This window comes from Colossoma macropomum, unplaced genomic scaffold (genome assembly GCF_904425465.1).
Source record: "Colossoma macropomum unplaced genomic scaffold, Colossoma_macropomum, whole genome shotgun sequence".
NCBI lineage: Eukaryota > Metazoa > Chordata > Actinopteri > Characiformes > Serrasalmidae > Colossoma > Colossoma macropomum.
The window spans coordinates 32938855-32951354 of NW_023494810.1; the positions used below are offsets into that span (position 1 = coordinate 32938855).

At 43.7% G+C, this 12500-nt stretch overlaps 1 protein-coding gene across 1 annotated transcript in view; it reads right to left on the bottom strand.

Annotated features, from left to right (window-relative positions):
- bsnb (bassoon (presynaptic cytomatrix protein) b) overlaps window positions 1–10948 on the bottom strand; it is a 140223-nt gene extending 129275 nt beyond the window's left edge. Inside the window, 1 exon segment of the mRNA XM_036559092.1 lies at window positions 10643–10948. Within this exon segment, the coding sequence (XP_036414985.1) occupies window positions 10643–10785 (143 nt within the window). The 5' untranslated portion in view covers window positions 10786–10948.
- Between the last annotated feature and the right edge of the window lie 1552 nt (window positions 10949–12500).

Consider the following 12500-nt stretch of genomic DNA (forward strand, 5'->3'; position numbering starts at 1 on the left):
AATTATGTGGGAACCAAAAAGGAACGCACCATTTCACAGTGGCGGAGATAAAGTCTCAGTGCTCCATTCCTATTGGTAATCGCCACATCGCTTCACTCCTTATTTGCATAAAGTTAAACTCCGCCAGAGAACTTGCAGAGAGGAGAATTACACTCTGTAATGTCTTCTGGGTTTCTCAAACGCTAGAGGGCGCTCCCGAGTCCAAAATGAATGGGTTAAGATGGAGCATTTGAGCAAAATCATAGTTTATAAATGATTAAATATTTTTAATGTAAAATAATACATTAATTTCCTGAACACAGAGCAGCATAAAACATTTTAACACTGCTGTTATATTTTTAAGAGCTTTTAAACTCGAGTTATAGGAGTTTAAAACGGTGCCAATGAGCTGCTCCGCTCACCAACCAATCAGCACTCAGTAGCAGTAATGCTAACCAGTCAGCACTCAGTAGCAGTAATGATAACCAATCAGCACTCAGTAGCGGTGAAGCTCACCAATCAGCACTCAGTAGCAGTAATGATAACCAATCAGCACTCAGTAGCAGTAATGGCAACCAATCAGCACTCAGTAACAGTAAAGCTAACCAATCAGCACTCAGTAGCAGTAATGCTAACCAATCAGCAATCAGTAGCAGTAATGCTGACCAATCAGCACTCAGTAGCACTAATGACAACCAATCAGCACTCAGTAGCAGTAAAGCTAACCAATCAGCACTCAGTAGCAGTAATGCTAATCAATCAGCAATCCATAGCAGTAATGTTAACCAATCAGCAATCAGTAGCAGTAAGGCTGACCAATCAGCACTCAGTAGCAGTAATGATAACCAATCAGCACTCAGTAGCAGCGATGCTAACCAATCAGCACTCATTAGCAGTAATGTTAACCAATCAGCACTCAGTAGCAGTAATGCTAATCAATCAGCACTCAGTAGCAGTGAAGCTGACCAATCAGCACTCAGTAGCAGTAATGATAACCAATCAGCACTCAGTAGCAGTAATGCTAACCAATCAGCACTCAGTAGCGGTGAAGCTAACCAATCAGCACTCAGTAGCAGTAATGTTAACCAATCAGCACTCAGTAGCAGTGAAGCTAACCAATCAGCCCTCAGTAGCAGTGAAGCTGACCAATCAGCACTCTGTAGCAGTAATGATAACCAATCAGCACTCAGTAGCAGTAATGCTAACCAATCAGCACTCAGTAGCAGTGAAGCTAACCAATCAGCACTCAGTAGCAGTAATGCTAACCAATCAGCACTCAGTAGCAGTAATGTTAACCAATCAGCACTCAGTAGCAGTGAAGTTAACCAATCAGCACTCAGTAGCAGTGAAGCTAACCAATCAGCACTCAGTAGCAGTAAAGCTAACCAATCAGCACTTAGTAGCAGTAACGCTGACCAATCACCACTCAGTAGCAGTAATGCTAAAACAGTAGCAGTAATACTAGCCAATCAGCACTCAGTAGCAGTAAAGCTAACCAATCAGCACTCAGCAGCAGTGAAGCTAACCAATCAGCACTCAGTAGCAGTAATGCTAACCAATCAGCACTCAGTAGCAGTAATGCTAACCAATCAGCACTCAGTAGCAGTAATGCTGACCAATCAGCACTCAGTAGCAGTGAAGCTAACCAATCAGCACTCAGTAGCAGTGAAGCTGACCAATCAGCAATCAGTAGCAGTAATGATAACCAATCAGCACTCAGTAGCAGTGAAGTTAACCAATCAGCACTCAGTAGCAGTGAAGCTAACCAATCAGCACTCAGTAGCAGTAATGTTAACCAATCAGCACTCAGTAGCAGTGAAGTTAACCAATCAGCACTCAGTAGCAGTGAAGCTAACCAATCAGCACTCAGTAGCAGTAAAGCTAACCAATCAGCACTTAGTAGCAGTAATGCTGACCAATCAGCACTCAGTAGCAGTAATGCTAAAACAGTAGCAGTAATACTAGCAAATCAGCACTCAGTAGCAGTAAAGCTAACCAATCAGCACTCAGCAGCAGTGAAGCTAACCAATCAGCACTCAGTAGCAGTAATGCTAACCAATCAGCACTCAGTAGCAGTAAAGCGAACCAATCAGCACTCAGTAGCAGTAATGCTAACCAATCAGCACTCAGTAGCAGTAATGCTAAAACAGTAGCAGTAATACTAGCCAATCAGCACTCAGTAGCAGTAAAGCTAACCAATCAGCACTCAGCAGCAGTAATGCCAGGCTGCTTTCACCCAAAAGGGGGCGGGGCATTACACAAGGGTAAAGTACCAGGATGTGTTTCTCTCATCTGTTCTCTCCACTACAGAAGAGAGTGAATCACCAGAGCGACAGTCAGCAGACTGAGTCAGTCACCTTACAGCAGACTGGATGATGATGATATGAACTACACGTCCCAGAATTCTCCAGCCAACAACTGGTGAATAATTAGAGATGACAGCAGTCGCAGCAGTAAGCGTATCAATAATACCACAATAATAATGCTGATGATTACGCTAACAGTACCGATGATGGGCTGACAGTAATATTAATGAAGCTGTTGATAATAGTGATGATAATAATAATAATATTAATGCTATAGAGCTGTGTGTGGGTGTCAGTGGTGAGGGAGAGCGCTGAGCTGAGTCTGAGGGCAGAGCAGAACTCTCTGAACTCTCCACTCAGACTCAGTTTCATCTTAAAGAGCTTCAGCTCCGTAAATCAGCAGCTCGTGGACCGTCTGACCACCTGCGGCCCCTCAGCTCCGCCGCTCTGATTTTAAACTGAAAACTGATGCGTTTAAAAACATTACAGCCCCACAGCTCGAGTTTCACCCTCGTCATGTGTCTCACTTTCATCTCACTTTACCTCCCCATCCCCGACTCACTCTGACTGAGCATATAGAAGAGAGAGAGAGAGAGAGAGAGAGAGAGAGAGAGAGAGAGAGAGCAGAGGGAAATATATATGTATATATACATATATATAATTGAATTGAGTAGAGAGAGAGAGAGAGAGAGAGAGAGAGAGAGAAGAGAGAGAGAAAAGTGAGAGAGAGAACAAAGAAAGAGAAACAGAGAGAGAACAAAGAAAGAGAGATAGAAGAGAAAAAGAGAGAATAGAGAAAGAGAGTGAGAGCAGAGGGAGGGAGAGACAGAGAGAGAGAGAAACAAAGAAAACAGAGAGAGAAAGAAGGAGAGAAAGAGAGAAAACAAAGAGAGAGAGAGAGAGAGAGAGGGAGAGAGAAGGGGTGAGAGAGAGAGGTAGAGAAAGTGAGAGAGAGAGGGAGAGAGAGGGAGAGAAAGAAGGGATGAGAGAGGGAGAGAGAGCGAAAGAGAGAGAGAGAGAGAGAGAGAGAGAGAGAGAGAGTGAGAGAGAGAGGGAGAGAGAGCGAAAGAGAGAGAGAGAGAGAAAGAGAGAGAGAGAGGGAGAGAGAGAGGGAGAGAGAGCGAAAGAGAGCAAGCGAGAGAGAGAAAACAAAGAGAGAGAGAAAAAACAAAGAGAGAGAGAGAGAGAGAGAGAGAGAGAGAGGACAGAGAGGGAGAGAGGGAGACAGAGAAGGGGTTAGAGAGAGAGGGAGAGAAAGCGAGAGAAAAGGTTTAAAAGAGAGAGAACGCAGAGAGAGATGGAGAGAGAAATAGAGATAGAGAGAGCGTAAGAGAGAGAGAGAGAGAGAGGAGAGAGAGAGAGAGAGAGAGTGAGAGAGAGAGAGTGAGAGAGAGAGGGAGGGCGGGAGAGCCTGAGGCGGACTGAGGAGCCTTTATTAGGTCTGGTTGTGATTATGAACAGGCTTTTTTATCAGGGTGATGCTGTGAAAGCGCCGGTCAGGGCTGTCCTTACTCACTCTACTGGGAAATAACCATCAGTTTCACTCTTTCACTCCTCTCTTTATTCTTTCCTCTCCTCCTCCTGCTCTTTCCCTCCATCTCTCTCACTATTTCCTCTTTTTTTCACTGCTGTAACCTGCAATTGCACTATAGTGGCCTGGAGCATCAGAACCCAAACCAACATCAGACAGAGAGCAAAAACATCAGATGAGGGCAGTGGTGCTGCGCTGGTGTGAGTGGATCAGACACAGCAGTGCTGCTGGAGTTTTATGTTGTTTATGTTATGTATTTCTCATAAAAAAGAATATCAGCTGATATATGCTATTATTAAATCCACACATATCGAAGTTGGTATCGATCTTAACAGTTCTATATCAGTCAGGCTCATATATATATATATACACTCTGATCAGGCATAACATTCTGACCACCTCCTTGTTTCTACACTCATTGTCCATTTTATCAGCTCCACTTACTATATAGGTGCACTTTGTAGTTCTACAGTTACAGACTGTAGTCCATCTGTTTCTCTGATACTTTGTTACCCTGTTCTTCAGTGGTCAGGACCCCCATGGACCCTCACAGAGCAGGTACTATTTGGGTGGTGGATCATTCTCAGCACTACAGTAACACTGACGTGGTGGTGGTGTGTTAGTGTGTGGTGTGCTGGTATGAGTGGATCAGACACAGCAGTGCTGCAGGACTTTTTAAACACTGTCCACTCACTGTCCACTCTATTAGACACTCCTACCTTCTCAGTCCACCTTGTAGATGTAAAGTCAGAGACGACAGCTCATCTGCTGCTGCACAGTTTGTGTTGGTCATCCTCTAGTCCTTCATCAGTGGTCACAGGACGCTGCCCACAGGACGCTGTTGGCTGGATATTTGTGGTTGGTGGACTATTCTCAGTCCAGCAGTGACACTGAGGTGTTTAAAAACTCCAGCAGCACTGCTGTGTCTGATCCACTCAGACCAGCGCAACACACACTAACACACCACCACCACGTCAGTGTTACTGCGGTGCTGAGAATGATCCACCACCCAAATAGTACCTGCTCTGTGAGGGTCCATGGGGGTCCTGACCACTGAAGAACAGGGTAAAAAGGGGCTAACAAAGTATGCAGAGAAACAGATGGACTACAGTCTGTAACTGTAGAACTACAAAGTGCACCTATATAGTAAGTGGAGCTGATAAAATGGACAATGAGTGTAGAAACAAGGAGGTGGTCAGAATGTTATGCCTGATCGGTGTATGTATGTATGTATGTATGTATATATATATATATATATATATATATATATATATATAGTGGGAGAGAAAGAAGTGAGTGGGAGAGACAGTAAGAGAGAAAGAAGAGTCAGAATAAAGACGAAGACAGAAAGAGAGAGAATTTTTCACCGCTTGTGTAATAAATGGCTCATATGGCTGCTCGTCATAACTGTATGAATAGTTAATGTAGAAACATTTCATCATCATCATCATCATCATCATCTTCTCTCTCCACTCTCACTTTACCAGAGTTTGAGCTGCCGTAACAGCCTCTTCTCTTCTGGGAAGGCACTAGATGTTGGAACATTGCTGTGAGGATTTGATTGAGCATTAGTGAGGTCAGGTACTGATGTTGGATGGTCAGTTTCTGTATCTCCAACTCATCCTAAAGGTACTGGATGGAGCTCCATCACTCCAGAGAACACAGTTCCACTGCTCCACAGCCCAGTGCTGGGGGGCTTTATACCCCTCTAGCCTGCGTTGGCTTTGGATGTGGTGACCTCAGGCTTGTGTGCCTAGAGGTGGTACCAAAAATAGTACCAGGTAGCAGATTTGCCTAGTGGAAAACCAAAAAAGGCGAGTAGAGTCGAGTCGAGTCACTACCATATAGTGGAAAAGCAGCTTTTGAAGGACAGACGGCCCACGCTGTCTTTAAGGCGCACAACCGGACCTTAAACCCACTGCTGTACCTTTGAGGGAACATGTACATTGTTTGTATCTTGATGAACGAAAACAGAACCTGAACAGAACCTTTATTTCTGACAGTGTACACATTTAGGAACGTGAGAGATGATTGGTTGATGTCAAACTTGCAGTGTTGCCAGTCTTCCAATCAAGACACGGCACAAATTTGTGGCACTATGATCTGACAGTGACCATCATGACCATAACAGCAAACGACACGAGCGACAACGACAAAACCAAAATGCTCCCTTTATAATCAGTGAAGTCGTCTATATCAGCTGCGAGCGGCAGAGCGGCAGGCGCTGTGATGCAATGCGCCATTTCTGACGCCCCGTTTCTATTTTTGATGCTCTGTCATTCCACCTCAAAGTGGAAGAGGAGAAACGTGGATTCTACGACTCTCCCAGTAAACAGTGTGGAGAGAAACACTGGGTGAACACTGTTCTGAGTAACTGATCCACAGGGCTGGACAATCTAAAGATCTAACACTGCGACTGCTACTTAAATTCCAATTATCTTCTATAAATTGAGGTTCAGTCCTGTTTTTCTGGACAAAAAGACCAGAATATCCACCTTTCTCTGTCTTGAGGTTTGACCCCTGAATGTAGTGAGCCAGACTGCCAGTAAGCTGTGGCTGTGATGTCACACGCAGGTTCCCAGAGACTGATCTGACTCATCTACACACGGTTCACAACTCTGTGTTATTGGGTTCAGTTTCCCCCTTAAAACGTGAGACGACACTGTTGATAATGTAGGCTGGACCTGCAGAAACTGCAGATGAAAACTGCCCAATAAAAACGATTAATCTTTCAGCTCTGCTGATTAATAAGGGTAATTAGCTGGTCAGACTCGTGCCTGGTCCAGCTACAGGACTATAAAGTCCGAACCGATGTTGAAAACCTGGGAGACACATAAAGACATTTTGCTCTGATTTTTCTGTCCCTGATCTTCATCATCAGAGTCTCCACATCACACGAGCTGAAACTCCTCACACTCTCAGATTCACACAAACGAGAGAGAGAAATAAGACCAGCGACTCCCGTTTTCTCAGCCTCGCGGAGTTTCTCACCGACTGACGGGACTTCAGATCTGAATAAACACGGCAGGAGCTGCTGCTCTCTCACGCTCTCACTCATTTCTCTCTCACTCACTCTTATTTCTCACTATCTCTCACTCATTTCTCTCTCAATCTCTCTCTTATTTTTCTCCCTCTCTTATTTCTCACTCTCACTTATTTCTCTCTTACACTCCTTTCTTTCTCTCTATCTCTCTCTTATTTTTCACTATCACTTTTATTTCTCTCTCAATCTTATTTCTCTCTCTGACTCTTATTTCTCTATCTCTTATTTCTCACTATCTCTCACTCTTTTTTCTCTCTCAATCTTATTTCTCTCTCTCACTCTTATTTCTCTCTCAATCTCTCTCTTATTTTTCTCCCTCTTATTTCTCACTATCTCTCACTCTTATTTCTCTCTATCTCTCTTATTTCTCACTATCTCTCACTTTTATTTCTCTCTCAATCTTATTTCTCTCTCACACTCTTATTTCTCTCTTTCACTCTCATTTCTTTCTTTCTCACATATTTTTCTCTCTCACTCTTATTTCTCTCTCACACTCCTTTCTGTCTCTCTAACTCTCTCTTATTTCTCACTATCTCTCACTCAATCTTATTTCTCTCTCTCACTCTTATTTCTCTCTCTCTTATTTCTCTCTCTTATTTCTCTCTCTTATTTCTCACTATCTCTCACTCTTATTTCTCTCTTTCACTCTCTTATTTCTTTCTTTCTCACGTATTTTTCTCTCTCACTCTTATTTCTCTCTCTGACTCTCTCTCTTCTTTCTTTCTCTCTTCGACTCTAATTTCTTACTCAGTTTCTCTCTCTACTGTCTGTCTCTTATTTCTAATGTTCTTTCTCTCTCTCTTATGTATTTTTCTCTCCCTCCTCTTGTCATTTCTTACTGTGTCCAACTCTCTCTCTCTGTTTTTCATCTTTCTCTCAGTCTTTCTCTCATTTCTTACTCTTATTTCTATTTCTTTTGCTCTCTTTCACTCCCACTGTCTGTCTCTTTTCTGTCTTTCTATCTCACTTTATCTCTTCTCTTTCTTATTTATTACTCTCTCTCACTTCTGCTCTTTCCCTCAGCCCTACTCTCTCACTCTCTCTCTCTCCCCTCCTCTCTCTCTCACTCTCTCCCCCCTCTCTCTCTCTCTCCCCTTCTCTCTCTCACTCTCTCCCCTCCTCTCTCTCTCCCCTCCTCTCTCTCTCTCTCTCTCTCTGACTCATATTTAATTGTCTTTATAGACATGAACTTTAATTAACAAAGTCCAATCACATCCATACTCTCACATCCTTTACACGTTTACCTCTATATATACCTCTCTCTCCCTCTCTCTCTCTCTCTCTCTCCTCTGTGTAGAACACGTGTTTCTCCTCTAAAATCAGCACCACAGTGCAAATTTATTTCCCTGCACTTCATCTACACACGCTGTCCACTCCTACTGCACTGTTAACACACGACCGACATCAATGGCCACTGACTGCTACCATCATTTACTCCTCCCTATGCTTATAAAGGAGAAGTCCACCATCCATCCATCCATCATCTAACCGCTTATCCCTCTGGGTCGCGGCGGTGAGAAGTCCACCCATTTCTGAAAATTTATTTATCATTTAATTGTTCGTTTTAGAGAAGCTTACTGATTTCTTTACAGTGGTGGGGTTAGCCATGTTATTTACCATCCAGAACCACCAGTGAACCTACACGAGTCTTCTGAGTTTATATGGAATGTTGATGATGGAAAAATAGTGGAAAATCTGAAATAATATGTTTTCTTTGGGGACTATTTTGCCTCACAACACCCTGCATGTATCCCTCCACCATGAATGGGGTTTTTAAAATGAAGTTTTAGACCAAAACCTTCAACTCAAAACTATCCTAAAACAGTGTCTCAGTCATCAGGCAGTGAATTCATAACCATTTCATGTAGGAACTTTCTGTGAGGGAGCTTTTAGAGGTGGACGTCTGGTTCCTATCACCACCACTGTGAACAATTCTGACTTGGTAAGTTTCTCTAGAACAGAGTGTTTCACACCAAACCGCTCTGAATGACTCTGTTTACATCTTAACTGTTGGTGGAGTTTCCCTTTAACGTGCCATGACGCCCAGTCTGCGTGTGCACTGCCTTATTTTCCTAGAAGGCTGCCTTTAACCCATTGTCGTCCATTTCTGAAATGTCAAATTTCACTTCGGTCCGTGTGCTCAGAGCGTACGGCCGACAAAGTGAGTTTTCATTTTCATTCGCCTGATTTATCGTTAAATTCTGCAGTTTGATCTTGATTGTGAGTAAAAGTAGAAAAACTGCATGCAGTCAGAATTTCACTACTTTACACCAATCAGAGAAAGGCATGGCGTTTTCAATCATCATACTGAATTGACGCTGGACATGAATGAGTTAAAATTTCATGCATGAAATGGTGCACATAGTCATCCCACAGGAGATCATATCCTACACAAAACACACGTAGCCAGTGTAGCATGTCTGTGAGTCTGTGTAGTGCAGAAATATATGCTTATATTAAAAGGGGAATCCCACCTAACTTTTGAAAATTGCTGCATAATTAAATGGTTAAGGTGTAAACAGAGTCGTTCAGAGTGGTTTGGTGTGAAACACTCTGTTCTAGAGAAACTTACTGAGTCAGAGCTGTTCACAGTGGTTGTAATAGGAACCAGACGTCCACCTCTAAAAGCTCCCTCACAGAAAGTTCCTACATGAAATGGTTATGAATTCACTGCCTGATGACTGAGACACTGTTTACGATAATGCTGAGAAAATTTTGGCCTTAAACTCCAATCATGGTGGAGGGATACAATGAGAAAACTTATTATTATTTCAGATTTTCCACTATTTTCCATCATCAACATTACATATAAACTCAGAAGGCTCTTCTAGGTTCACTGGTGGTTTTGGATAGTAAATAAAATGTCTATATCTGTGTTGTAGTCATGGAGACCCCTGGTTCCTATCACCACCACTGTAAAGACATCTGAACCATTTCACACCAAACCACTCTGAATCACTCTGTTTACATCTCACACACTGAATTATGTGGAAAATTTGGTTCCCCTTTAAATCAAGCAGGACCAGTGCAATGTGTGCAAACGTGACAGCGTGTTTGAGTGGACGCCGCACCCGCCGCGTGAGCCGAATGTGCGTATTAAAAGCTGCACCCTTTAAGGAAATCTGATATATGACAATATATGGGTTTCAACAAGCATATATTGATTTTCCTTACATCCAACTTATATTTCTCACACATGGACTCAAATATAGGTGACATATATGTTTATAACTTATTTGAAACTGGTCATTTTCAAATATGAGACACATATATTAACATATACATAGAAAACACTATTCATATGTTGATGCCATATGTTAGTCATACATGCTACATAATTTTATAAGGTTTTTATGCATCTGCTTTGCTGCTATTCAACTAAACTCTATTCACTGTCACAGTAAGCTGTGCAATGGAATCATTCAAACATGAAATAAACGAAAATATTGTTCGCTGACACACTTAAATAGATTATGCATGCATGTTCATTATTTAATACTTAATACTTGCACGTCTATTTTGAAATGTATGCCTGACCCTTCATCATTGAGGTCCATATATGGCCCTATATCAGATTTCTGAATAGGCAGAGTTGCTGTAAACGCTGTAAATACATAAAGCAGAGCTGTAAAACTGTACAGGCTGTGAAGGCAGCACGCAATGCTATTGCAATGGCACCGTGCTGGTGGTGTGTGGAGGTAAACTAAACGGTGTGCACGCTCGGATGGACGGATTCACAGAGAAACACGCCACTGCACGCGCCCAGAAAGGTGAGGGGGGTACCTGTTGGGTCCTGGGGCAGCTCCTGGGGCCGGCCCCCCGCCCGGTGCACCGTTGCTCGGCTTGTTGAACTGTCCAGCGCCCGGCGCTGCTGAAACGGAGCCCGGAGCCTCGCCCTCTCCCTCCAGGCTCGCCTCGTTACCCATCGCGCCGTGGGGGGAAAGAACAGAGGAGGGAGAGAGAGAGAGAACAAAAAGAGAGGGAAAAGAAGGGAGACGAGCGGTGCGGCTGCGGAAAATAAAAGAAATAAAAGTCCTAGAGAGAAAGAGAGAGAGAGAGAGGAGCTCAGCGCCGCTCCGTTTCCGCCATCACTCGCCTACAATCCAGCGACCTGCTGGCCAAATGCGCATGCGCCGCACCGAGTCGGCTCGCCCCGAATCGGTTCTCGGTCAACGAACCGCGCGAATCGAGTCACAACTGAATCGAGAGTCGGCGTACAGTTCAAATGAGGGGTTTTCACAGCCGAGTGAAATATTATAACACAGAATGCGGCGCTACAACCTAAGAACATGTTTAAATGTTTGTTTTCATATATTCTGACAGCGCTGAGGTGTTTTAAGGTGGCTTAATTCCATGTTAGTGAACGTTAGCATCAGTTCAGTTCAGCGTTATTCGGATTAAATAAATTGTTGAACGATTTCGTTTCCTAGACGCTTCATTTCTGCTCACGAATGATTTTTTTCCTCAGTCTTTCACATTTTAATCGTAAAAACTCATTCAGTAAATTAAATTCGTATCATTAAGTACCACACTGTAACACACTGAAGGACAACTCCGTTGAATTTGCTCCAATTTTCTCTCCACGCACCGCAGCTGACCGAGCGTTCGTGTCTGTGCACCACTTTTCATCCGCTGAACCTCACTGTGTGTGGAGGGGATGACTCGACTCGTGAATCAGCGATTCGTTGAGTCGGGCGTTCGACTCATTTAAATGGGCAGTTCGTAAGAATCGGTTCGGTGGATTGAATCAAATTTCCCATCACTAGCACGGGCACACGCACGAGAGGGAGGGGGGTAATGAGAGAAGGAGGGGGTAAGAGGAGCAGGAAACAGGGTAAAAAGAGAATAGGGAGGGGTAAAAGAAGGAGGAGGAGGGTAAAAAGAGAACAGGGAGGGTAAAAGGGGGAGAAGGAGGGTAAAAAGAGAATGGGGAGGGGTAAAAGGAGAAGAAGGAGGGTGAAAAGAGAATTGGGAAGGGTAAAAGGAGGAGGGTGAAAAAAGAATGGGGAGGGGTAAAAGGAGGAGGGAGAGGGTAGAAAGAAAATGGGGAAGGGTAAAAGGTGGAGGAGGAGGGTAAAAAAGAATGGGGAGGGGTTAAAGGAGGAGAAGAGGGTAAAAAAGAGAATGGAGTAAAAGGAGGAGAGGCAGAGTAAAAAGAGAATGGGGAGGGGTAAAAGGAGGAGAAGAGGGTAAAAAGAGAATGGGGAGGGGTAAAAAGTGGAGGAGGAGGGTAAAAAAGAATGGGGAGGGGTTAAAGGAGGAGAAGAGAGTAAAAAGAGATGGGGTAGGAGATGATAAGGGGGAGGGGTAAAGTGAGAAGGAGGGGTGGTAAAGGAGAAGGAGGGGTAAAAGGAGAAGGGTATAGGAGAATGGGAGTAAAAGGCAAAAGAGGAGGGGTAAGAGGAGGAGGAGGAGGGGTAAAATAAGAAGGAAGAGTAAAAGGAGGAGACATGAGGTAACAGAAGGCATATGGGAGGTGGTACATTTTAAAGGAAAAAATGGAGCAAAAGGAGGAGGAGGGGGTAAACAGAGGAGAAGGGGTAATAGAAGAAGGGGTAAAACAAAGAGGAGGAGCAGAAGGAGGAGGAAGAGGGGCAAAAGGAGGAAGAGCAGTCGTGATGAATTTTTACATACTATTTTC